This window comes from Agelaius phoeniceus, chromosome 3 (assembly GCF_051311805.1).
Source record: "Agelaius phoeniceus isolate bAgePho1 chromosome 3, bAgePho1.hap1, whole genome shotgun sequence".
NCBI classification, from domain to species: domain Eukaryota; kingdom Metazoa; phylum Chordata; class Aves; order Passeriformes; family Icteridae; genus Agelaius; species Agelaius phoeniceus.
Window position 1 is genome coordinate 94321599 of NC_135267.1, and position 25676 is coordinate 94347274.

Below are 25676 nucleotides of genomic sequence, written 5' to 3' on the forward strand. Positions count from 1 at the left end.
GTGCCCTGCCTGTGCCCAGGAGGAGAGGTGAGGGATGGGCCACAAAGCACCAGGCTGTGCCCACCCAGCCTGGCCTGGGCTGGGCACACCAGCCACCAAAACGTTCCAGGAAGGAGGTGATGCTGCTCCTTCCTTGGAGGTATTGTGGGGATTATGCACATCATTACTTGTCACCATAGGACACGAAACAACACGAGCGCACGCACCACTGCTCTCAAGGTGAATAAAGGGGAGTTTATTTTCTGACTCCAACATTTATAGTTTTGCAAAAGTGACAGTGGATTGGAGGGTGAAAGTGCCACCTCTCCGATGACACTGGACAAACTAACAGTCTATCAAATTTCTCTTCCTCCATAAAAGAATGCAAAACAATAAGTTATTTGCAGAAAGTGTGTGAGAAATTTTGCTACAAGAATGTAAATATCAGAAGGCTTAGAAAATCTTAAAAAATCAGGGCGACATCTACTATCGCCCCATCGTTCTCATGCAGCCAGCTAAAGTCACACAGGGTTTGTAAGTTCAGTTTAAAAGACTTCAAGAAGTGTGAGTCTTTGTGTGTGTGTGCCCATACAGCACTCAGATGTTGGCATGTGGGGATTGAAGCAGAGCAGGACAGGAGCAGGAGCGCAGGGATTGTGCAGATCAGGAACCACGAGAAAGATGGACAAAGAAAACGGGAGCAGAGGTGTGATCAAAACATCTATCTATATCTATCTATCTATCTATCTATCTATCTAATCTATCTATCTATCTATCTATCTATCTATCTATCTATCTATCTATCTATCTATCTATCTATCTATCTATCTATCTATCTATCTATCTATCTATCTATCTATCTATCTATCTATCCCCACAGGCACAGGCTCCCAGCTCTTCCCAGCAGCCCAGACTGTGCAGTGCCTGCCCCCGGAGCCCCCCGCGCCCCGGGCAGCGCTGCCGGGCCCGCCCTCCCTGGGGCCGCCTCCTGCTCCGCCCGCCGGGCACGGCTGTGGCCCGGCCCCGGGGCGGGGCGGCGAGCGGAGCCGCGGCCAGGTGACCTTGGCAGGCAGAGCCGGGCTGTGCCCGCCGCCGGGGAAGCTGGGTGCGGAGACGGCCGAGATGGTGGAGGACGGCGGCGAGGAGGAGGCGGAGGGAGAGAGCGGGGAGGTGCCGGCGGCGCCGCTGCAGCAGCAGCAGCAGCAGCGCTGCAATGGCTTCCTGCCCGGCAAGGAGGCGGCGGGCGGCGGGCAGCGGGCGGCCCCGGCGGCCGAGGAGATGCTGGCGGCGGGCGGCGAGCGGCGGGAGGCGCGGCTGGAGACGCGGCTGTCGCGGCGGCGGCTGGCGGTGCTGGCCGTGTTCAGCTGCTACTCGCTGGTGAACGCCTTCCAGTGGATCCAGTACAGCATCCTCAGCAACGTCTTCGCCGGCTTCTACGGCGTCTCCTTCACTCAGATCGACTGGCTGTCCATGGTGTACATGGTGGCCTACGTGCCGCTGATCCTGCCGGCCACCTGGCTGCTGGATGCCCGCGGGCTGCGGCTCACGGCGCTGCTGGGCGCGGGGCTCAACGCGCTGGGCGCCTGGCTCAAGTGCGGCAGCCTGGCCCCGCAGCGCTACCCGCTCACGCTGGCCGCCCAGGCCGTGTGCGCCGTGGCCCAGGTCTTCATCCTGGGGCTGCCCTCCCGCATCGCCTCCGTCTGGTTCGGCCCCACCGAGGTCTCCACCGCCTGCGCCGTGGCTGTGCTGGGCAACCAGGTAGGGCCGCAGGGGAGCGAGGGGGGGGCTTGGATAAGTGGGCTTCCTTGGAGTTCGGCATCGAGTTGGAAACGTGGTGCTCAAGTGGGAGAAGGCTTTCTGCAGGATGCGGTGTTGGGAGGGCGGCCGGATGAGGAAGCGGGGCTGTGCCGGAGCCGGGCCATGTGGCAGCGTGCGGCTCTCCCACGCTTCAGGCAGCTGCCGGCAGTACCGCAGCCGAGAGAGAACCTTTGCACAAGTGGTCCTGCTCCGCTTCCTCTTTCTCTTGCATTTTGGCGCTTGGATTCATTTGGCTGAATCCACCCCCGTTGGAGGGGTATGAACTACGTGAACTTCCATGAAGAGCCCCAACGACAACATATATTAGTTTCTGCTTTTTAAAATATGGCCTCTAATTGCCAGGTGCCAGTAGTCAATACCCTGGTGACTCCTGAAGTTTTGTGTAACGCTGTGATAGTTCACATCACTGTTGGGAGCTGATAACTGAGTCATGGATTTCCTCAAGCTCCCTGGTCCTGGCCAGTTTCAGAGAGCTGGAACAGGTGCATCTGAAAGCACAGGTGCAGGTATGATACTTTTTCCTCCTATAGCCTAATTCTCACCTCCTGCCACTGTCCCAGATTTTTTTTTTCTCCTGTGGCAAAAAAATGGCTAAGATTCAAATCAGCATCACTGATGCAGGCTGAGGTCATAGGTACAGTTTGGTTAAGATAACGAGGGATTTGGTTTTTATCATGTGAGTCTAATGATTTTATGTTTGTGTACTTTGGATTATGACAGCAGTGGCATGCATTTTACATATTTACAGTGAGGGTGTACCTAAACCTAGCTGATTCCTCATTAGCTGATACCTGGCTGTTTGCAGTTCTTCCAAAACATTTTTTTTTTTGCATCGGAGGTTTCAAGTGGACAAGTCAACTGTCTCTTTTGGACTGAAGATTTCAGAAATTGTTGGTTGTTTCAGCAGTGAGGCAAAAATTTTGGATCTGTATCCTGGTATGAGGTTAAAGGTTTCTTTGGCAGCTAAATGTCCTCTCTTTCTGACATGCACCAGTCCTCCCAGTAGCAAGGAGTTACCGGGTTTTCAGTTCTGCAGTAGAGTGTCAAGTATCCAGCATGGAGCCTGAAACTGATGCTTCACTGGGATGCTGAGATGTGGGGCTGAAGTGGTGCAGGACAGGAGCAGAAGAGCAGGGATTGTGTGGATGGGAGCCACGAGAAGGATGGACAAGGGAAACAGGATCAGGATGTGAACAGAATAAGCCGTGGATATTTCTGGAGCGTATTCCCCTCCAGAAGCTAGGACTGATCTCCGTGTGCCTGTTGAAGTGTGTCAATAGAACAACAGAATTTATCTGTTCTTGCATTTTACTTCCTTAAAAAAAGCCCTAAAAACTCTCAAAAGCTAGATTGAAAGAGTAGCAAGAATTTAGGCCCTTGGAAGTTAGAAGTAATGTCTGTGTATCCCACTGCAGTTCCCTTCTGCACAGGCATTCCTGCTGGGTCTCCCTGTCCTGATAAGGCACAACGTGAACTGTGTAACAGAACACCACTCACTGTACCGGGCAATTGCACAACCTGAACTGTGTCATAGAACAGGTTGCTATAACCCACCCAGCTGCCGGTCATCCAATTTCTTATCAGATTGCTTATCACACGGCTTCAGATTGTGTGAAGCTGCAGGGCTACAGCGGCCAGCAGGGCAGGGACAGCAGGCAGGGGAGGAACAGAGCAGTTATCAAAATTTAGACCTCACTCCTTTGGGATGCTGATCGTTTGCAGCTGGAACACAAATCACTGTGATGTACCTGTCAAGGGTTGTTTGGAGTGCCAGATCTCCACAAGTATTTACCATCTTAAATGAGGCATGCCAAACTCATTGGAACACTTTATTCTGGCCTTAACCTCTCTAGATGTAAATGATGGGAAATGGTATCACTCGACTTTGTTGGAACATTGTGGATACTGCACTGGCTCCTCTTGGGGGAGGAAAAAACATCCCTAAAGGCAAAAAGTAACTATGTGCTCAGTTCGTGTTTGTAGGGTTCATATAATGAAGAGTGAGGACAAAAGGAGACAAATTCTTCCTGGGACCACTGGATACTGTGTCAATATGATGGCCTGGGGGAAAAAAGGTAGCAAAACCCTCATCAGGGTATGCACAAAGGGTGTTTAGTAAGCATAGTGGCACACCTCTAATGTGTGTGCTTTCTGATTGTTGGACTTGCTACTCTAACAGTCTTTGGTGCTCTTTTTTCATTTAATTTTACCTAAAATAAATAAATGTTCCAACACTTTAAAATGCCGCTAAGTTTTGGGGGAACAGAAGAGGGAAATTGGAGAATAGTTCAGGACGTGTTCCTTCATGTTTAAAAATATTTTACATATGTACCCAAAATTTCAGTCCCCATTTTACGTCTCTTTAATGCAAAATCAGTTGTTATGTTGGAATTTACTCTACACACAAACCCACTACTACTTCATTCTGTGATTTTCATTTATTTCCTTAGCAATAATTGTTGAGTTTGGTCTTAATAAGGATATTCCTTTTCTCTGCTCTATATGTGCTTCAGTGAACCTTGCAGTCAGGCTTTGCTGTAGTGGCAGAAGCATGACATCAAATGAAGAACATTTCTGCAAGAGTAGCTGGAATCTTATGTCATCTGTAGCCCTTCACTTGCAGGATGACTGATACAAATTTATGTTCATGCATGGTGTTTTCACTTCCTGTGAAAGGTTCTTGTATATGTATGAAGATTCTTGTACAAGTACTATGTGTACTGTAAATATATACACTAAGTGTGGTAGTGTAGTTCAATTGAGAAGTGAAAAGGTTAAACCCGAGTTAAAGAAGATCTGGTTGTAAAACAACATCGAGAACAAGTGGCTCAGAAGTGTGATACTAAAGTTTTGTTAACGCTTATTATGATAACAATTCTGAATTCTACCTGGTAAGACTTTTCACTTCTGTTGATTTCTATGTTCAGAGGGAAATTATTTTTGTTTTTTTTTCTCCTTGCTTTCCAGCTTGGTACTGCAATTGGCTTCTTGTTGCCACCTGTTTTGGTCCCAAATACGCCGAATGATATTGATCTTATGGCACACAACATCAGCATCATGTTCTACGGAACAGCGATAGTGTCCACACTTCTGTTCTTCTTAGCAGGAGTTGGTAAGTCTTTAAATTACTGGGATTTATGTGCTGACTACAGGGGGTGTTTACAATGTCTCACTTTAAAGCAGCTGACTCCTCAAAGTAGTTGAGGTCACAATTTTTCCAGTTTGTGTTCACTCACCTGTTGTGCCAGGGTTAAGCAACAGCCATTTCACTCTATGTTGTGCTTCACATGGGGTGATTTCTTTCAGAATATTTAGTTCTCTTAGTTTCTTTGCTGCAAGGACTTATTATATAATGTGAATTCACTCTGTTAATCTTACAATTTGTATACAAAGGTCCTGACGTATTGCAGATGAAGTCTGTCTTTCACCATATTTTGGTAGCAATCATATGTCACCAGATAACACATCCTTTGTGGATGTGACTCACTTCTTCCATGAGAAAGTCTAGAAATTTTTTTCATGGAGTTGTTAAAACTACATGTCACTCTTCTGGAATTCATCAAGCTGAAACACTTCCAAAAAAAAAAAAAAAGCCCAAAAAAACCTGCACATTAGTTTGGTAGAGATGAATCAAAAATTGTTCCTTCTGTTTTTTCCCCAGTGTTTGAAGAAAAGCCCAAATACCCTCCCAGTCACTCTCAAGCAGTCCTGCAAACTAAACCTCCTGAGGATTACTCCTACAAACAGTCCATTATTAACTTGTTCAGAAATATTCCATTTATACTTTTGCTAATCAGTTATGGTAAGTGGTGCTATCTGCTTGTAGTCTGGCAGAAAGGTTCAAATGTAGCCCAGAAGCATGTAGAATTTTAATTGTGGGGGTTTTTTTAATCAGGGAGGGGGTGTCAAACTTTTATTTACTCAGGTGCCCGGGCTGGAAAGTCTGTAAGGATAAAAAATATCACTTATAGGTCCAGTGATCTGGCTTATGTGCCAGATTTTACCTGGCACATAAAAGGTTTTGTGTTGTGAGTCTTAAATGTCATAAGATGAATTCTTTAGGGTAAAAAATCAGCATGGCTGCACCTGGAATGACTGAAGCTTTTTTCTTGGTACTGCAGGTATTATGACTGGGGCATTTTACTCTGTCTCCACATTATTAAACCAGATGATAGTAACTCATTATGAGGTAAGTTTCTTGGATCTTATCTTTCTCTTTTTCACCGTACATTTGCAGAGGTGATATTTATTTTGTAGGTGCTATGTGTGCTCAGACATTTGGTTTCTTGTATACCTCTGTACAGTTTCTTGTGCCATACAGCTGTGGGAGTCATAGGAATGTTTGTTTGCACTTATGACTGCCAAGAGGTCTGAACTTGACTCTGAATGGAAGCAATTATTAATGAGCACCATATAAATATTTGTTGAAAGGGAGAAGAAGTGAACGCTGGGAGAATTGGCTTGACACTGGTGGTGGCAGGAATGGTGGGTTCGATTATTTGTGGTTTGTGGCTGGATTACACTAAAACATACAAGTAAGTGTGGGTAGGCATGTGTGGGGCTAGGGGTAGGAGAGTGGTGCAATTGCATTAGGAAAATACTCCAACATAAGGGCTGAAATGATCTGCTGATGAAATGCAGTTGGTCCCTGATCTTTTAGTGGCCTTGATGGAGAGAAGTTTCTGCGGCTACAGCAAAAGCTTGAGACTCTTACTGGTTATTGGCCAAAAGAAATGAGGGAGCACAATGCAAAGGGATTTGTCATCTACTCCTGTCTCTTTAGGACTGTAAGGAAAGCACTGTAGGTCCTACATACAGTGGCCAGGTGGCCCAGTGGGCTTCTTCTCCTAGGAAAGCATAAAGTCTCAAAGCCTGCCCTGCATTGTTTTGTAAAATGGCCAGCTGATGGATTCTCAATTTTTTTATGCTACTCCTGATCCTATTAGTAAGTGTAATGTTTGCTTTAATTCAGGGGATGATCATGGAGCAGAGCTCTCTTCTGGGGTAGGAGCTCCTGGGTCTATCATCCAGGAGCGAGCACTGCCCTGGAGCACTGTTTGTGATGGAATAGTTCTCCCCTGTGACTCTTAGTACATTATGTGCCTCTACAAGCCTAATGGATGTTAATGCTGTAGATTGGCTTTGTTTCTGCATGTGTTTTGGCTTACAAATATGTGCTTTAAGAATTTGGAAGACATCCCTTCTTCCAGATTGAAAAGAAATAGAACACTGTAATGAGATTTGTTTGACTTGCCTCTTGTAGGCTGACTTTTATTGCTAATAGTGTTGGACTCAGCTGCTCCTGTGTTGATGTATCATGTAATGGGCAGCAGTGCAGAATGGCCAAGAGGTACAGCATAGCAGAGAACTAAAATAGTCTTAAGGTAGTAGTATGTGCTGTGATTGTCCATTCTTTGAGAGTTTGAGTCAGTATCCTTAGCCTGGAATGAAGCAGCCAGACACTGAAGGGTTCAGGAATGGATATGTGCTCACTGCATGCTAAGTTTGAGGCAGAATTACATGGAGCAAATTTTATAGCTTTAGAATGGCTTATGTAATGTTCGTGTTATCCTTCCATGCTTCAGCAATGTGCTATGGCCTTCTATGAACAATGTTAATTTGTTGTTGTTGTTGTTGGGTTGCAGGCAAACTACTTTGATTGTTTACATTCTCTCTTTCATTGGGTTGCTGGTATTTACCTTCACCCTGGACCTCGGATACCTTATAGTGGTGTTTGTGACTGGAGGAGTGCTTGGGTGAGCAATTAAAGAGCACTACAAGACTTACTGCAGTTCTCTTCTGAAACATATTTAAATATTTTACCTAGATAATTCTGTGTATTCTGTCACCATGGTCTCAGCCTTTAGCTCACAGTACAGATAGGGTTTCTCCTTCTGTTACATCAGAATAAAGCTAAAGTAACTTTCAGTAAATTTCATTTACCAATTTATGGACCTAAGAGAGGTCCTATGTGATCAGTTTGTTTGGTTCCAATTCAAAAAGCTGTGTGCAGTGAAGTTGAAGCTTTTTCTTGAGCAGTGTGTAGGTGATTAGAGTTTGAGCAGATCTAGGAAGACTGGCTTCTCTGCATTTTCATTAATCTCTACTTTGATAGCCCAAGCAACATGCTGGTCCCTTTGTGTGCTGTGCTCATAGATACCCAATCTAAAGGCCTCAAGAGGTGCTGAGGGAATGTTGCTGTATTCAGACACAGAAGTCAAGATGAAACCAGAAATGTCTTGAGAGTTTCAGTTTAAAAACCAAACAACCAACCTCAGCTGCATTTTAAGCCTTTTCTCTTCCCATCATTCATGGGTCCTCTCAGCTTCTTCCATAGCAGCTTCCAGCAGGTGTTCAAGTGTACAGCCTCACTCCCTACTCATGGCCTCTTTTTGTCCTCCAGCATGGATATTTGGGCTGATCAAATGATGCTTGTGCATGGCTTTCATATGAAAGTAATTGGCTTCAAGTATGGAGTGGCTTGCAGACTTCTTTGCAAAGGTTGTTTCATATGTATGGGGTTATGGGAAATAGGACAAACATATTTTAGCAGCTTTGCCTTAAAGAGAAAGATGTGTGGCTAAAATTCTCGGATCATGCTGAGGGAATGAAGCAGTCACTATTATTTGGAATTACTGAATTCTGTTAAGTCGTGAACACATGACAATTCAGAATACCAGCTAATTCATAACACCATGTGTATATGTTAGGTTTTCTTAGCTGTAGTAACAGATGAAGGCCACACCTGTCATCCTCTTACTCTCCTCTTCAACAGGTTTTTCATGACTGGCTATCTTCCACTTGGGTTTGAATTTGCTGTGGAAATTACATATCCAGAGTCTGAAGGCACTTCCTCAGGTCTCCTTAATGCATCAGCACAGGTTACAGCATTTTATTTCTTCAAGTGAAGTAATGTTCAGAAATGCCACTATGCTCAAGTCTAGGAAAGCTTAAGATTTGATTTCTATAAGGTGTGACCTGGAACTTTTAAAGGTAAAATGATGACTCTTTTTCTGTGTGATCCTGATGAAGTTACTTGTTTGTTTATAGATATTTGGAATTATCTTTACACTTGTTCAAGGAAAGCTCACAACAGACTACAGTCCTCGTGCAGGAAACATCTTTCTTTGTGCTTGGATTTTTGTGGGCATTATTTTAACAGGTAATTACAAGTGCAAGTAATAGCTTCTCTTTAATGTAAAAACTTAGGTGTTTTTAGGACAATGTTGCTAATATATGGACACCCATCTGACCCCCATTTCCTGAGACATGTCTTGAATTTGAGACAGATGTCCATCTCCAGAGCAGGGTGAGAAATAGAAACAAATGCACAAATGGAAGCAGTTTGCAGTTTTCCAAATGCAAGAAATTGCTGATGCACTCTGGAGCTGTGCCAGTGTTTATACATGTTGACTCACAAATGTGCTGAAAGTGCTGAACTATCAAGCTTTTCTTTAAGTGCTTGTGGTTTAAAAGATTTTATTGTCATTGCCTGCTTTGTGTGCTTTGTGAGGAGCAAGTTCAAATTATCAGTGAGTTCAAATTGCAAAGAAAAAATAGGGGTATTTTTAAAATGTGCTGAAAGCAGCCTCTGTGTGCTTGCACCCTGCAAACATTTCCCTTGAATTGCATGTCACTGCAAAGGTGTGAACCAGCTTTCCTTTTTCCTTCTTTTCTCAGCCTTAATAAAATCAGATTTGCGAAGACACAATGTGAATTCAGGGATTATGAACTTGGACGTTAAAGCTGTAAGTGGCGACTCTTTTACCATCCTACTGGAATGCTTGACTTCTACTGGCAGAACAATAGCAGCTGCAAAAGAGTACTTGACAAAGTCTTATGACTGGTTCCATGTTGGTTTTGAACAACAGAGCCACATGGGATGCTGCTCTCACATATCTGTTTTTCTCCTTAACTCCCATGAAAAAAACTGAAAAAACTTCTGCTCTCAGATTTTTTAAAAATTTTTTGAATATTTGAATTTTAAGTGGCTAATAATATTATGTTATTGCTTGAATCTTGCTTTATCATAATAGCAGGGAAGCATTTTAAACTGTGAAGCCTTTTTGTTTATTGGGTTGTGAGGCCATCCTATCGACTATGTATGTTATTTAAAATACCTGCAGTCTCTTCAGATGAAGTCAGTGTCTAAACAGAAGCCATGCTGGAGTTTCTATGCAGTGCTGCATAAATAGCTGGGTTTGTTCCTCTGCTGACACTCTCAATTTAAAGGAAGAGTGAGCATAGCATTTTCTGATGATCACAGGGCTCCATTTTTCAGCAGCTTTTCCAAACTACGACATTTATTAGTAGAAATAAAGCTCTCAGTGGAAAATTTTTTCAAAATTTGCTGTGGGTTTTTCATTGCTTGGATCAAGATATGAGACAGCTTTTTGGAGTCAGACATCACAAGATACTCTGCCATGCTTATTTTTGTGTAGGCATCTTGCATGCCCAGCAGCTTTTGATGATCTGTGACCAACTGCACGCTCTTAGTGTCTGTATGAGGTTCAGAAACTTTGAGCTGGTGCTGTCGGAGCTAACTTGAACCTGAAACCTGCTGGCAGCTGCGGGTGCTCAGTGTGGCATCCTGTGGGTTTCCCAGCCGGGGTTGGGGCTGTTCATGACTTATCTGCTTTCCATTATCACCTCGTTAATTAGCCGAGATCGTCACAGCTTCATTCATATTAGCCAGGGTGTAAGAAAAGCTGCAGTCCTTGCCCTGATGTTGCCATGCATGATTGAGACCTGGCTGAGTTAATAATGTTCAGTATCACTTTGATACTGAACCTTGATCATGATTCTACTGTGGTTAAATGTAACAGAGAAAAAAATGACAAGTTAATCTTCATGTGACAGATACTTATATGCAGTAAATATATACTTGAGAGTTATACTAAGAAAATAAATTCTATGTTTGGGCTCTCTTCTTTTATTACAAAAAGAATATAGGGTTTTATATAATTTGCTTAACTGGGCTAATTAACTACATATACTGTTGGAGCCTAACCTAATAATTACCCAAGAATACTGTGTTACAGAATAATTCTGTTGAATAACAGCCTAATTCCTGTTGTGTTTTTACTTTTTTATCTCCCTCTTCAGGTACCAGTTGACAGTCCTGTAGAACCTGAAAGCACTACATTAAAGGTTCAGTCAGCTTTATGAAGCTGAAGGAAGGTGACTCAGAAATGCACAAGTTTGGTTAGATATGGAATGATATGAGCTAGTGTAATCACTGGATTTGTGTGTATGAGTAGTGACATGTGTTTGTTGATATTGGTGGTAGTTGTGTACTGGAAGATGCTCAGTTCATTTTGCTCAAGATGCAAAGAATTCACCTTTGTAAGGAATATTTATTTTAACATTTTCAAGTCTTGCAGTTTCATTAGTAAAGAACTGTGTGAACACTCTCCACAATAGGGAGATGTGCATTCAGGATGCATACTTGAAAAAAATCAGGAGTCTTGAAACACAGTTGATCAGAAGTATCTAATCTTCTTTTCTTGTTCAGTCTTGCTGGTGCATTTGAAAAGTCAAAGAGTAGGGAAATGCACAGCAGGAGGATGTTCACGAGTTCATTTTTTATTTTAAATCTATCTGTATTTGAATATAAGCCAATGATTCCTTCTGGGAAAGTGATAGCACAATACTGAAAACAAGAGATGACGTGTGTGTTTCATACTGGCATCTGACATTCCTTTTGCCTTGAAACTTCTTTATAGGTATCAAAAGGCAGATAAGAGAAAACACTGTTTTTGCTATAGCTTCATTGTAGCATTTCTGGGGAGATTCAAAAAGTTTCTCAATAGATAAATTGGAGAAAAAACATTTCTTATTAAATACAGTAAAAAGGAGGACAAAGGCCTTTGATATCTCTGTTATGAAATATTTATAAGCAATGGAACACTACCACACGTTTCCTCCACGGAATATTTTGAGTGCTTTCTCATTTAAAGAGAGAGGAGTACGTGTTTACAAAGAGCCAGTGCCTTTACTTTGTAAAGAAGATCCCTGCCTCATCTTGAGTTTAATCAGTGCTGCTGAAGAAATTCCATTTTGTGTGTTAAACCTCTGAATATTTGTGGAGTATCAGAAAACATGTTCTGTCCTTTTTATGAATTGTATCACTTGTCTCATGTGAAATTCCTGTACTTGTGTAACTTAAATAATGTTTTTGCAGTTAGTTAAAAGCTGTAAGGATGACTGAAAAGAAAATAGTGATATTTTCACTATTTCTGATCAAATATTTTCTTTTATGCCATTTTAGCTGCAAAATGAGCAGACATTATTAACAGTAACTTTTTGTTACTTCATTTATCTGTACTTGGGATGGGGGTTCTTCAGTTCAGTGCTTTTGAAAATTTTCTCCTTTACCTTGTGCTCTATCTACACACCCACAGAACTGATAGCACTACAATAATACTATTGCTGGGAGTCAGACCTGGGTCAGTGGACTTTTTGGAAATATTTAATTTTTAGCTCAGCAAACTGAGCTTGCAAGTCAGTGGCATCAATGATGCTGTGTCTCTGAGTTCCCACAGTTGCAATGCCATCCAGAAGGTGCAATCCTGCTCCAAGTTTTCCACAGGTTGTTATGGTTAGGGATGGGGAATTATTTAACTCTGTGCTGGTTTCAGCTGGGCTAGTTAATCTTCTTCACAGTGGCTGGCATGGGGCTGTGTTTTGGATTTGTGCTGAACACAGGGCTGGTAATACAGAGATGTTTTATCCTTGCTGAGCAGGGCTCACACAGAGCCAAGGCCTTTTCCGCTTTTCATGCGTCAGAAAAGGTGAGGAAGTTGGGAGTGCCTGGGAGGTTGGGAGGAGACACAGTCAGGACAGGTGACCCCAGCTGACCAAAGGAATACTCCAGACCATGTGACATCATGCTCAGTGTATACACTGGGGGGTAGAAGGAGGAAGGGAGGGATGTTTGGAGTTGATGGTGTTTTCTTCCCAAGCAGCCATTGCACTTGGTGGGGATGGCTGAGCACCTGCCTGCCCATGGGAAGCAGTAAATTAATTCCTTGTTTTTCTTTCCTTGTGTTTGGCTTCTGCTTTCCCTATGAAGCTGCCTTTATCTCATCCCATGAGTTTTCCAGCTTTTACCCTTCTGATTCCATCCTCAATCCCACTGCTGGGGAAGGGAGGGAGCAAGTGGCTGTGTGGGGCTTGGTGGATGGCTGGGGTTAAACAACAACAAACTCCAAGATAGTCTCTAAGTACAAGAAATATAATTAAAAGCTTTTCTTTTTTTTATTTTGCTGTAGACTCAGGAAAAGCCTTTTGTAAAAAAAGGGCCCTGAAAACTTATCTTCCTAAGCTTAGCCTCTAAATGTGATGATCTTGATTTAAAATATTTTGTATGACAAATGCTTTAGACAGGAGAAGACCTATCAGAATAAACTAAGCACACTTGGAACACTTGCCCTGCCAAAAAGGGTTCATGTCTCTTTGCCAGGTCCAGTGCTAAGGAGAAAATGGCCAGGCCTTGCTGCTCCTGGAGAGGTGAACTCTAGAAGAGTCCACTGCTGAAGCAGCTGAATATAGGAAAAGTCACTCTTTGATTCTTGGCTATTCAAATGGCAGGCAAGGATATAGGAGTGAAAGGAAAGATGCTTTCATTATGTCATGAAAGACATAAATGAAATGAAAGTAGAGATGCTTACATTATATCATCGAAGAGATGCTTTCATTATTCATTTACATTGAAGCTGCCCCATCAAGGGATGTACAGGTTTTCAGCCTGAATGAGAAAAGTGAAAGTTTCTGCCTTCTGACATAAGTGGGTGGCCTTTCCCTTTGGAAAAATGATAATAACATGTGCCAATATATATATATATGTTTTTCATCAAGATACAGAAAATATTTATGTTCATGGCCCATGCATGGTTGCTTTGAATTTTGGTGTTGCAAAATCTTAACAAGATAATATTTTTATAGTTTTGGGGAATTGTTTTCAAATGTCCAGTAGAAAGTCTTTTGTGGTATCCAGGATTTTTGCTGACCTGTTCAGTATACACTGTTAAAAATAAAAGATTGAGTATTTTTGTTCCATTCTTAAAATTTATTTTTTCAATTCCTTTCTTCACTGCTTGTTTCCAGTTTCAGCTATGTTCAGCTGATTATTGAAAAAAATATTCTAGTTCTGGCTCTTTGTATTTTTTATCTTCTGCCAAATTACTTGGCTACCTTTTGAAAAGGTTGAAAGAAGATTTTGGCTGGCTGGAAACCCTGCTGGGTCCCTGAAAAGAAAATATTCCTAATAATGAAGGCTTAATTACATCCTGGATTTAATATTCCCCTTCTAAAAGGAGCTTGAAAGTTGGAAACCTATGAGCTATTTTCAGGCAATGATAAAGTATTTAGATGTAAGGCTCAGCAGCAGAATAAAGAGCAAATAAAGAGCAAATCAGTATTTTCTATGCAATAGTCTTATAATCTGTCAAGAAATTGAGGTTCTAGCTCATGGCAGAAATAAATTAGGAATAGTTGAGGCTTCGTGGTTTTTGCTTTTAATTTTTGGGTTTTAGCAGAAAACATCCACTCAATCAAACATAGAATCACAGAATGTTAAGAGGTTGGAAGGGACCTTAAAGATCATCTGGTCCCAACCCACTTGCCATGGGCAGGGACACCTCCCACTGGACCAGGCTGCTCAAGGCTCTATCCAGCCTGGCCTTGGACACTGCCAGGGTTGGGGTGTTCACAACCTGCCTGGCCAACCTGTTCCAGTGCCTTGCCATCCTCACAGTAAAAAATTTGTTCCTGATACCTAAATTAAATTCCCTCTCTTTCAGTTTGTACCCATTTCCTCTTGTCCTATCACTACAATTCCTTACAGAGTCCCTCCCACTTCGATGTAGTCTCTCTTCAGATACTGGAAGGTTGCTATGAGTTCTCTGGGCAACCTTCTTAGCCTGGAAATTCCACATGCATTTGGAATTGCAAATAGGGTTTCTGATTCTTAGCCTTCAGATCCTGGCTCAGCCCTCCAGCAAGAGTACAGTTGGGGGCTAAAAATCCTAGCTGCTTAAAAAAAAGCAATTGTATAATGAATGGATTGTATAAAAAAAGTAATTGTATAATGAATGGAATTGCACATCAGCTAGGAGAGGATGGTGTAAGAAACCAAGTGATGAGAACAGGCATCCCAGTCCCATGCATCAACTTTTGCTTTTCAATTTGCTTTTTTTCTGAGTGTTTCAGGAGAGCTCTGGAGGGTGCAAGAGAACACACACGAGGCACACAGTAGGGAACATAAACAAGGGGACTGCCCCCAAGTTCCCAGGAGCCCAGCAGGTTGTGCAATTGATAACTTTCAGCTACAAAATTCAGAGATTAGCATTAATATTAGTTCTTACCTTTGTGTTTCTTCCCAGCCACGTTAAACTTTTGGTAATTTCAGTGGAAGAGACTCAGAGAACATTGACACATTTTTATTTAGGATTCCTGCCACGGCCTTAAACCCCTCGTTTCTATTGGCTGGGTGTGAAAATACCAGACCTGTAGGATGGAGTCTAGAATTGCTGGTAGGTAAGTCCCTCAGAACAAGTATTTGTAGATGGGTGCTTGTCTTTAGTAACATCTCTTTCTGTTGCTAAATGCCCATGGTTTATGAGGAAGAAAGAACAAGGGAAGAAGTAGCAACAATACATATGAATAATTTCAGATTAATAGCGATGCCTTGAGAGGCTACCTAGAACAGAGGCTAGACAGTGTAAAAGGAATAAAGTAGGTATTTGTTAAAAAGGCCTTCAAAGGAAAAACCTTGGGCAGTACAAGAGCCCAGCCAGGGCTATACCCAAAATGGGTGATGGGTCACGTTTTCACACTTTTATAAGTTTTGGTCCATTTACATTTTGGGGTTGATTATCCAATTACAGCTTCAGGTTATGAAGTCCCATCCTCCCAGATTGCTCTCCTCAATTCACTGTTGGTTATGCTTTTTGGGTCTGAAGGTGCAATGGTGTCCTTGGTTTTCAAGCTGGAAAAGGATTGTTTGTCACACTAAACTGTGAAGAGAATTTGCTAACACTTTATATGAACTTCACAGCTATACACTAATGCAGTACAGAATCTGGAAAATATGAAAGCTAAAACTCAAGACATCAATAGGGCTTTTCTAACTTCAGACTCATGGTTATCTCTTTTGTTCAAAGGAGTCTGTTATTTCAGAGACAATCAGTGGAGTGTGTAATTAGAGCTGCCAGCCCATGTTGCCTAATGAAAAAATGTTTTTTGAGAAATATTTGTACTACCTTGTGCATCTACAACCAAGTGAAATTTGGTTAAGCTGTAAACATTTATTGTTTTCCTTTTCCATTTTGTGAACTCACTAGTTTTTCTGTGTGAATGGGAGTGTGTGACCTTTACAGTTGCTGTCTTTCAATACACGTATGTACCTCTTTCTCAACTGTAACAGGCTATTGATGTTTCATGGAGCACAAGCTGTCATTGTACACAGTCATGTGTGATTGCCCCAGCCCCACCATTAGGTCTGAATTCTGTGAAGAGGGAGAAGTGATGTTAATGCAGGAACTGGAATGAATTAAGCAAAAAAATTTCCTAAGAGAAATGTATTTCTGTGTAAGACCCATGTTATTTACTGCTCATGCCTTTGTTCTACTCATGAAGATAACAAATGTCTTTTGCTGTAATATTTTGGTTTTGTTAGTGTCCAATTCTTTATTTCAAGAGAAAATTAAAAGTTCTTAATGAATATTCTCTGATTGCAATACTGTATGTATGTGTATATGTGGATGCCATCATTCCTTACCATTCTATGTTACTAAAAAAGTGTATAATGCCTAAATTGATTGGAGCCAAGAGTAACATTTTTGACAGCTGGTAATAAAGCTGCTAATCTAAAAGTGATTTTTTTTTTCCCTTAGAACCTGCTTTTTAATGTAGGAAAATGTGTAAGTGTATGACTTACTGTTTCATTAATAAACGTTCATGCAGAGTACATGCAGGGTATAGAAATTTATTTTACACAAGAGTATTGGCATCCAGAGACATTTTCTTGGGGCATAGAATTAAAGTACTAGCATTGGTAGTCAAGTTGTACTGCTCTAGCACAGAGATTTCTCCTTGCCTTTAGAAAAGGTCTGTGAGGAAATGAAAGGGCAAGTAAAGCCCTAAAGCAGAGCAATCCAAAGGCAGCTTCTTGAGGGTAGGGCAGATATTATTTTTATAAAGCACTTTGTCGCTGAGATATTATCTGGGGGAGAGGGTAGGATAACTTCTGAGGCAGGATAGAAGTGAGACATTACATTCAGTTATGGCTAAAATCAGAGGTGTCTTCAGTGGGAGCACTGCAGAACCCTTGTGAACACTCTGCAAGGGTTCTGTCACCTACCCTCAATGCCCCTACCTGGGCATTTAGCCCAGGTGTGAGCCAGGCAAATTTGAGGAACCTGCTTCGAAGTATGCAGAGTCATGGTAAGAAAATGTTTCATTTTTTAAATCTCACTTCTCCACAGAGCTGGGATTCTCTCTCAGCTATTTTGGTATAGGAGATGCTTCACAGGGAGAGGCTGCAGGTGCTGCAGAGCACAGCAAACACAAGCCTTGTGTCATAAAGCAATGCTGAGATGCAGTTCAACACTGAGTTGAACTTTCAGGTGGGTTCTTTGTTCTACAACCAGGACCACAAGGTCATGTTCCTCTTATGGTACCTCTATGAAAGCTGCAGGGAATATCTCCAGTTAGCACTGTAATTTAAACATTCCCACAGCTAGAAAGGAACAATCCCAGAAAATCATTATTGGCTAAACTTTCTTTGGCATTGGAATTTTGGGGTTGGTCATTTTATTTCTTTTTTTCTGGTTAGATTCTCAGTCCTTCAAAGAAAACACTAGAAACCTCATCAGGGAAGTGGGAAATGTGAAGTCATCCTGACTATGATTAATCAGATAATTATTTCTATAGCTGGGAGGAGGCTCTCTGATCCAAAGCTAACAATTATTACCCCTTCCAGAAAGTGATGTGCTTTGTGTATGGATAAAATAGGCAGATGCCTAACAGTCCAGCTGCTTCCTGGGCTGGAAAGGTTTCTTAGAAGTCTGCTGGATTTCCTTCTGTCTGTGCTTCACAATGAACTAAACCCTATCTGACCATGCTCTAAATCAATATTTACAGCTCTATTACACAACAACTTTTCAGAAAACAAAACAATAATATCCTGAACTTTGTAGAAAGGACTTCAGCAGATATGTCACAAAGGCGAAGTATTGGCAATGGTTAGGCATAATTACTGATTTGTGAGTAATTATACATTTGTGAGTAACGAGCTAATATCTGCTTAATGTCAGGGACCAAAATTCAGCCTCTGGGGTGCTACTTTCCAGTGCTTCCTCAGTAAACCACTTCTGCTTGTAACAGTGTTTGGACCATTAAAAAGGCAGTAAATAGTATCTAAAGGGCATTGTCAGTATTGTGGCCTCGTGTTACGAGTTTCCAGAAACAGACACAAGATTCTACAAAAGCTACAAACTCCATGCAGATGGAAAAATCCTGGGGAAGTAGTGAAGGCTTCAGAAGTTTTTCTAGCCTGCATTAGGCTGAACCAGAGAGGTTTTTTTTTTCAGAATGGGGCAGTCCTAAGGCTTTTTAGATGTTGATGACTAGTTTGGTTAAGGCAATAGAGGAACTGCAGCTGACTGCAGAATCAGTTATTCTTTTATAAATCAAATTGTCCAGCTTGCTGCCAAGAGAAAAAGAAGTTAAAATATAACAGTGCAGCTTCCAAGGCTGTGCATGGCATTTTCTCCACTAAATATTGGAAGGCAACTTGATTTTCTCAGAATAATTCATCAGCTGGTTCTGAACAACCCTGCAGGCATTAGACAGAATGTACATCCTGTGTGGAATGAAGAGACACTGTCCCACAGGGGTGAGAATGACTCACCCAGAGATCATTAACTGGCTCCAGGGGACTTGAATTTGTGTTATCTTCTGCTCACAATGAACAACTGGATTTTCTTCAGGCCTTAATGCTAAAAAAACCAAACCACTTGGAGGCTACTGCCTAAAGTCTAGCCTTGTTTGATGAAATCATGATTTCTCATCTTGTCACAGCCCCACTGAAGCTTCAGAAGGGTAGAGAAGGCCTCAAAGGCTCAGAAGCTTGACAAAATTGTCCAAACCAGACTGTCACCAAGGGAAATACAGAGGTCCCCCAGCTTTTGGGGAACAGAATGCCCCATGGTCAGTGTGATTTTTCTCTGACTTATTTCATCTGCTCAGAATGCGAGAATCTCATGAGGGTTGAAATGTCTGCATGCACTGAGAGCATTAGGGAGTCTCCTCCAAGTCCACAGCTTGTGTGATTACACAGCATTCCTGGGTTTGATTCCAAAGCCAGAAGGTGCTCTGTAGGCTTCAGTCTGCTCTGAAGATTATAATCACTCATGTCATGGCAAATAATGAAGATCATTAAGTAAAAAAAGTAATTTTGCTCTAGATTACTGTATTTCCTTTAAGAGCTTTATTTTTAAAATGATTGTGGTATTTGAATTTTACTGTCACCTTCAGGTGCTTCTGCAGCATTTTGATTACTCTTCAATCATCCTCTGGAAAGGGGAACTCAATCTGCAGAGCACTGTCTCCCAGGGATGCTTGAAGTGATGCTTAAGATCAAAAATTGTTTGATGAAATCATCAGTGTCGTCATGACCCTTTGCAGCACCAGGGCATTAAGAACAGTAAATCACACATTTCTCATTGCAGGTTTCACACAGCATCTCAGTTCAAAGGCTTTTAGTGTTTGGGCTTGTGACACATTCTATTGCTAGGCTTAATAACTTTTCCAGTCTGCTTTTCTTTCTTCCTGGAAAGAAAATGCATTTGAGGAACTTTAATAATAAGGAGGACATTTGGTCAGTGTTCCCTAACCAGCATCACACTATTCCTAGAGGGCACAGGTTATCCCATAGCACAACTGGACTGTTTAATTTATTTCTGATCAGCCACAACAACTGTGCTTCTAACCTCAAGCAGGCAGGGGTTTATTGCAGTGCATTCCTCTCTCCAGGAAGGCAGGGATGACTCAGGTGCTCACTTGGCAGTGGAGGTAAGTCCTGACTTTCACCTCTGGTGCCACCACTGGCAGCTCCTTTGTGACAAGCCGGTGGGTGCTGATGATTGCTGAAAAGAAATCTCATTTCTAGGGAGCAGATTTTTTTCAGCTACTGCTGTTCTTTACTACCTGTATTTTTATTATGCAGTTCCCCTTGCGGGGGGGGAAGTGATTGTGCAGGGTAGTTTACCCTCTGACTAAACGTTAAAGAAGTAATTAGTAAAAAAAAAAAAAAAAAAGCCAATATTCATGGAAGGTTACATTAGTATTTTCTTGTTTTTGTAAGCAGAGCTTGCTGCAGAGAACAAATCATGTGATATGGTGTCAAGTAAGATCTTCAGAGCAAACTGTATTGATGTAATTATTTTCCCAAGCTACTGCAATGTTTGAGACTGAGACTTTGGAACAAGATAGGAGTAAGGCAGGCTAATTGGGATGCTGATGTTGTACCACTCTGGAACAACAGTTTCACCTGCATCTGATGGCATCAGTTGTAGACCAGAGTGAGGTGACAGTAGGAAGTATGGAAAAGGTTATTTCAATGTCAGCAAAGGCTCAGTCAGGTTACTAGGACATGCTGATCTGCAATGGGGAGTGGAAAGTGAAAATTTGCAAACCAGTTTTGGGGAAGGTCTGATTTATAGGCTTTTCATGACACTTTGAATTTTTTTAAAATGCTTTTAAAAATCTTTTTTAATGCAAGAAAAACTTGCCTGTTGGACTAGTCTGAGAACAACTGGAGTCCATCTAGCCCCATGTAAAATAAACACTATAATGATTTGTTGCAGTAGATTTATTGCAAGAGATCCTGGACTTACTCAGGCAGAAATGAAAACATGCTGCTGAAGTTTTTCATTGGTGCAGCCAAAGCAGCTGATGGCTGCTTTTTCTGCTAGACTATTGCAAAATAAACAGTGGCTTAAGAGTTCTCAGAAAGGGCTACCTTGGGGAATGCTCCAAGGAAGCACACCCTCAAGCATTTTTTTATAGCTTGCTTTTTTTTTTTAAAGTCTGCTTTAGATATTTATTTTCCCAGTGATCACAGGGAAATTCTATGAGTACAGAAAGTTGTTCTTATTGGTTACGCAAATCGCTCCTGCAAACTTGTACCAACAGCCATTGCCATATTGCCATGGTTACATCCTTATCACAGTCTGACCTTTCATTTCATCACTAAAAAAATCCCATTCCAGCATAATGTTCAATTTAGGAAAAAAGCCCCAGACAAACAAATTTTATATTCCTTTCAAAGGATCAAATGAGGTCACTATGGTCTTTTCAGGAAATGGGCCAATATTTGCATTGCAATAATGCAATTTACTTAAAGCAGGCAAACTTTCTTGACCTGTGTTTTTCTGCTGCCCTCTGCAAAGCTGAAGCACCCCTGTAGGATTAACCATTTTGGCCTGCAGCCGCTCTGCTGGCTGCTAAATGCAGAAAAAGCCATTAAGGTCACTTGGCCTAGCTTTAGCAGAACAGTGTGCCCAAGCTGGTGTCAGGAAAATCCACAAACACCAGAGGTTTATGTCCAAAAAGGAGACAGAGGAGTCCTGCAACTTTACTTGCATAAAGGGAGAGTCCACCGGAGCACAAGCCCACAAACTCTTCTCTCTCAAGGTTTTGGAGGGCGCAGACTCCTTTTATCCTAAACTCACGACTGTGTGTTTCTCCCTTCCTTTCCCCACTGGCTGAGGCACTAGGAAGGTACAGCCTTCCTGAACTGCTGACCACATATTCCCCCTTGAACCTACTATTTTACCCCAAAGTTCAGAAACTCAGGCTTGTGCAGACCCCACTTGTCTGGTTCAGTAGCTGAGCTGTCTGGGCTCTGCAAGGAACCTGCTGCCCACAGTTAGCAGAGATATTGAGCCCCTTTTCAAAGATGTTAACACCCACACCTTCACCCATGATATTGTTTGTAAAGACATCAGACTCTTTCCTCTCACTGGGAAGGTATCCAGGCTTCAGGCTTTTGCACTGACTGCTGCCAGCTGGAGGTGCTGGGCACATTTCCTGCTCCACCAGTAACTGATACTGGTACAAAGTTAGTGTCCACTTTTACTGACCTGGGAAACAGCCCAGGTCCAGATCTGTCCTGTTACCGAAAGAAGGAAGGAAGGAAGGAAGGAAGGAAGGAAGGAAGGAAGGAAGGAAGGAAGGAAGGAAGGAAGGAAGGAAGGAAGGAAGGAAGGAAGGAAGGAAGGAAGGAAGGAAGGATAAACAAGCTTTCGCTTCCCAGCACTGCCTTGGATGGCAGCAGTTTGAACACCCTTCTTGCACAAAAGAAAACTTCTGTTCCTAGTGTAAGAAATGTCAATCACATTTTTCTTTTAATTTTAAAAGTTTAATGACAATAAAATGTTCATAAAAATAGCAATATAGTTAGAGTAATCATAATTTTGGACAATTTGGATTAGGACAATATGAGACAACAGGAACAAAGAGTTACAGACATCCGGGTACCTTTTTCTGGGCACCATAAGCCCTAAAAAGGACACCCGATAACAGAGGATTAACCCTTAAAAGCAATAGCCCATTGAATATTCATAGATCTCATCCATGATGCATAAATTCCATTCAAACACAGGATTCTGTCTGGTCAGTGTCAACTTCTTCCACTGAATCCTGACGGCGTCTTCATTGCTGAGCGAGGCAGGAAGAGTTTGTTTCTCCTGATAATGGAGCAATAAATTCTCTTTCTCTGAAAGATTTAGGTGTCCTGTGTCTGCTATCTGGTGCGAGTCCTTTCCTTAAAAAAAGTATCTTATATAGCATAGTTTCTATTTTAACATTTTGTTATAACCTAAAACTATATTTAACACACTACTAAAAAAATTAATACAGCAAAACTTTCTCACATAACACATATAATATTCATGTGAAAAGCCAATCATAAAACATGCATTTTTCACCGTAGGAGGGTTAGAACAAAACGTGTCTCCTGCCCCTGCTGGCTGGGCTGCTGGAGCAGCTGCCCTTTTCCTGCCTGCAGAGGCATCAAAGCACCGGGCCAGCTGTGTGCCGTGGCTGTGGCTCTGAGAAGGGTCTGTTGGACTGGGACCCGGGGAATTGCCACATGGCCTGGCTTGGAGGGCTCCAAGGTTGCAGAGCTGGGGCTGGCCAGGCAGGGCAGGGGCAAGGGCAATCTGCTGACCAGCCCATCCTTTGCTGCAGTGCTGCTGCTGGTCTTGTTTCACTTCTGGGTTTTTTGCCCCCCTTGTGGCCCTGGTAGCACAGAGAGGCATTCCTGTTCACAGTGAGAAGTATTTTCACATTACAAGGTTTATTGATATCAGAGTCTGGACAAGGCATTACAAAGATCTTAGAAAAGGCTGGAGCTGTGCTGGCAAAAGATCTGCAGAGCAGAAAACCACCAAATTTCCAAGCAGCAAAGCAGGAGCATGAGGCCTCACAGGCCATGAGACAGCAAATGACACCAGTCCTCCTTCCCCAGCCTGGCTGCAGCTCCCTCTTCTGAGGCCAGGCCAGGCTGGAGCTCCTGCCCAGGAAAGCCTTCTCCTGCCGGCTCCTTGCACGAGAAGGGCTGTTTGGAAACAATGGGTAATAGAGGAAGTGCTTTCCCAGACAAGTCCAAATAAATACATGAATGAACTTCCTCTGCTCAGTATCACAGGGCAGTGAGGGTTTGCTGTGTGGCCAGGCTGAATTCGCTCCTGTTTGATCTCCGAGGAAGAGGATAGTGGGACTCCTTGTGGGGGTGTGGGGGTGGCACTTTGGAGAAGAAGCCTGCTTGGAAAAAGTGCCAATGCTGATATCACCTTGCTGCCATGGTGCAAATTAAGAGCTATTAAGTTTCCTGCACTTGGTTGTGTAATTGCACTGCAGGGCCTTTTAACTGCTGCATTTAAATGAGTCTGCAATTGGAAATAATGAAGGTTAAAACCCTCTTACATGTTGATTCTATGATCAAATTAGCTCCTTTGACCCAGAAAGCAGCTGTGGTAGCAATGAGCTCTGCGCTAGGACTGTAGATGGAAGTGTTGCTCAGAGCTAGCTTTAGAAAGGTACATCCATACAAAGGGACTGAATTTCAAAGTCAAACAGGTCTGGCACACTGGGACAGAGGCTGGGCAGGAACCTGGTGTGAGAGGAAGACCTGCAAACAGAGCAAGGAGGAAGGCAGCTCTGCTCAGAGTCATGGTACCAAAATTAAGTGGTCCCATGAGGTGAAAGCCATGGGATACAGGGGGCATGATGCAGATCCCATCCTGCTTTTACTCATCTTGAGTATCTGTTCATAACTAATACCAGGGAGAGCTTTGGCTAATCCAAAGCAGCATTATTCTATTTTTACACCTCATTTGTAGCTGGTGAGAGAGTTATTAAGACTTTCCCTTAGTTGTAGGGACTTAGGTACTCTACTTTTATTTCCTTAGGCTGTTGCTTTGAAGTTGCCTTTAGCTCCAGGACTCCAGCTAACTTCTGCCCTGCCTGTCCAGTCCACAGCTGGCCTTGGACCCACTGACTGACCTCTGGGAGTTCAACTTGTCACTCTCCCTGTTCTTCCTGAGCATCAGGGAGGAGCTGGTAGGAATTTTCTTTCTTTCAGTCCTGATTGGAAGTGGTCTGGATGCTGCAGACTGCTGTGAGCAGAGCTGTGGTGTCCAAACTTTGCCAGGACTCTCCCTGTCTGGCCAGGGAGAGTCCTTCCCTCTGGCATGGAGCACATCCTGACATGGTGGATGCAGGAGGCTTTGAACTGCAAAGCACGTGGCATCACTCTAATCTTCACCCTCCCAGGTGAAGGGTGGCTGTAGGAAAACATGATCTGAAGGTTCCTGGCTGCTCTAGGCAGTGAAGCAGCACTGAGCAAGGCTGTGACAGCCTCAACATGGTTGCCTGTTCCAACCAGGAACAAGGCTCTGGAATATACGTGACTGCCAGCTTGTGTATGAGCATCCTTGAGGATGACACTGTGCTGTGTAATCCCAGCACTCCAGGCTCTGGCACATGCAGTGTGCCCCTCAGCTGCTCACACATGGATGCCACCACCTGCACTGTCCCATTAGTTCTAAGATCCAGGTCTGAAGGATTTTCAGGCTTTCCCCTGGCTCTGCTCCAGTGAACTCACAGACTTTCTTGGCCTTCCTTTCCTTGCACTGTCTTGCCTGAGCCTCCCTTGGCTCCTGGAGAGTCCTTTCCTCTGTGTCTGCAGCCATCTGCAGCCTCTCTGGGTTTCTGTGTTTCATCATCTCCCATTGGGAACTCCTCTTGGTGCTCTCATATCTTGCTGTTGTTCAGCATCATCTGCACTCCAGAAGGAGAGACTGTGCTTCCCCTGGGATCCTGCTCCCAAACCCAGCAGGGTGTGGGGGTGTGTGTGTGTGTGTGTGTGTGTGTATGTGTGTATCATCTCTGCCCAGCATGGATGCACATTTTCCCTCCAACTGCAGCGTTTGCTTGATGATTAGGGAAATGCAGGACATAGTGGAGAGGGTGAAGACTTCAGAGCAGCTCTAAGTCCACCCTGACCTTTACCCCTTTCCCCTGGATTGTGTTGCCATTTACACACAGAGCCCCACATTCAGCTCGGGGGGTTTCTACACTGGGTTGAAAGCTGACACTGGGCAAGCCATGTACGCTGAAGCCCTTGATTTGCTGTAGCTGATGGAACAGCTTTTCACTGTCCTCCCTTCTGTTAAAGCCCCTGGTGAGATTCTGGCATGCCATGTGGCCAGGGGACAGCAGGGAGGATTACTGCTAGGACTCACAGAGACATCGGCTCCTGTGGAGAGTGATTAGCAACTCATCATGCACTTCTGGCTCCTGAGAGC

At 43.0% G+C, this 25676-nt stretch overlaps 1 protein-coding gene across 1 annotated transcript; it reads left to right on the forward strand.

Annotated features, from left to right (window-relative positions):
• Positions 1 to 990: 990 nt before the first annotated feature.
• Positions 991 to 16768, forward strand: FLVCR1 (FLVCR choline and heme transporter 1). Its single transcript, XM_054630087.2, has 10 exons — positions 991 to 1737; positions 4765 to 4909; positions 5459 to 5599; positions 5919 to 5986; positions 6229 to 6332; positions 7443 to 7553; positions 8573 to 8678; positions 8848 to 8959; positions 9478 to 9545; positions 10903 to 16768. Exons 1-10 carry the CDS (start codon positions 1102 to 1104, stop codon positions 10963 to 10965), a joined length of 1554 nt encoding a protein of 517 aa, XP_054486062.2. The 5' UTR covers positions 991 to 1101; the 3' UTR covers positions 10966 to 16768.
• The last annotated feature ends 8908 nt before the right edge of the window (positions 16769 to 25676 follow it).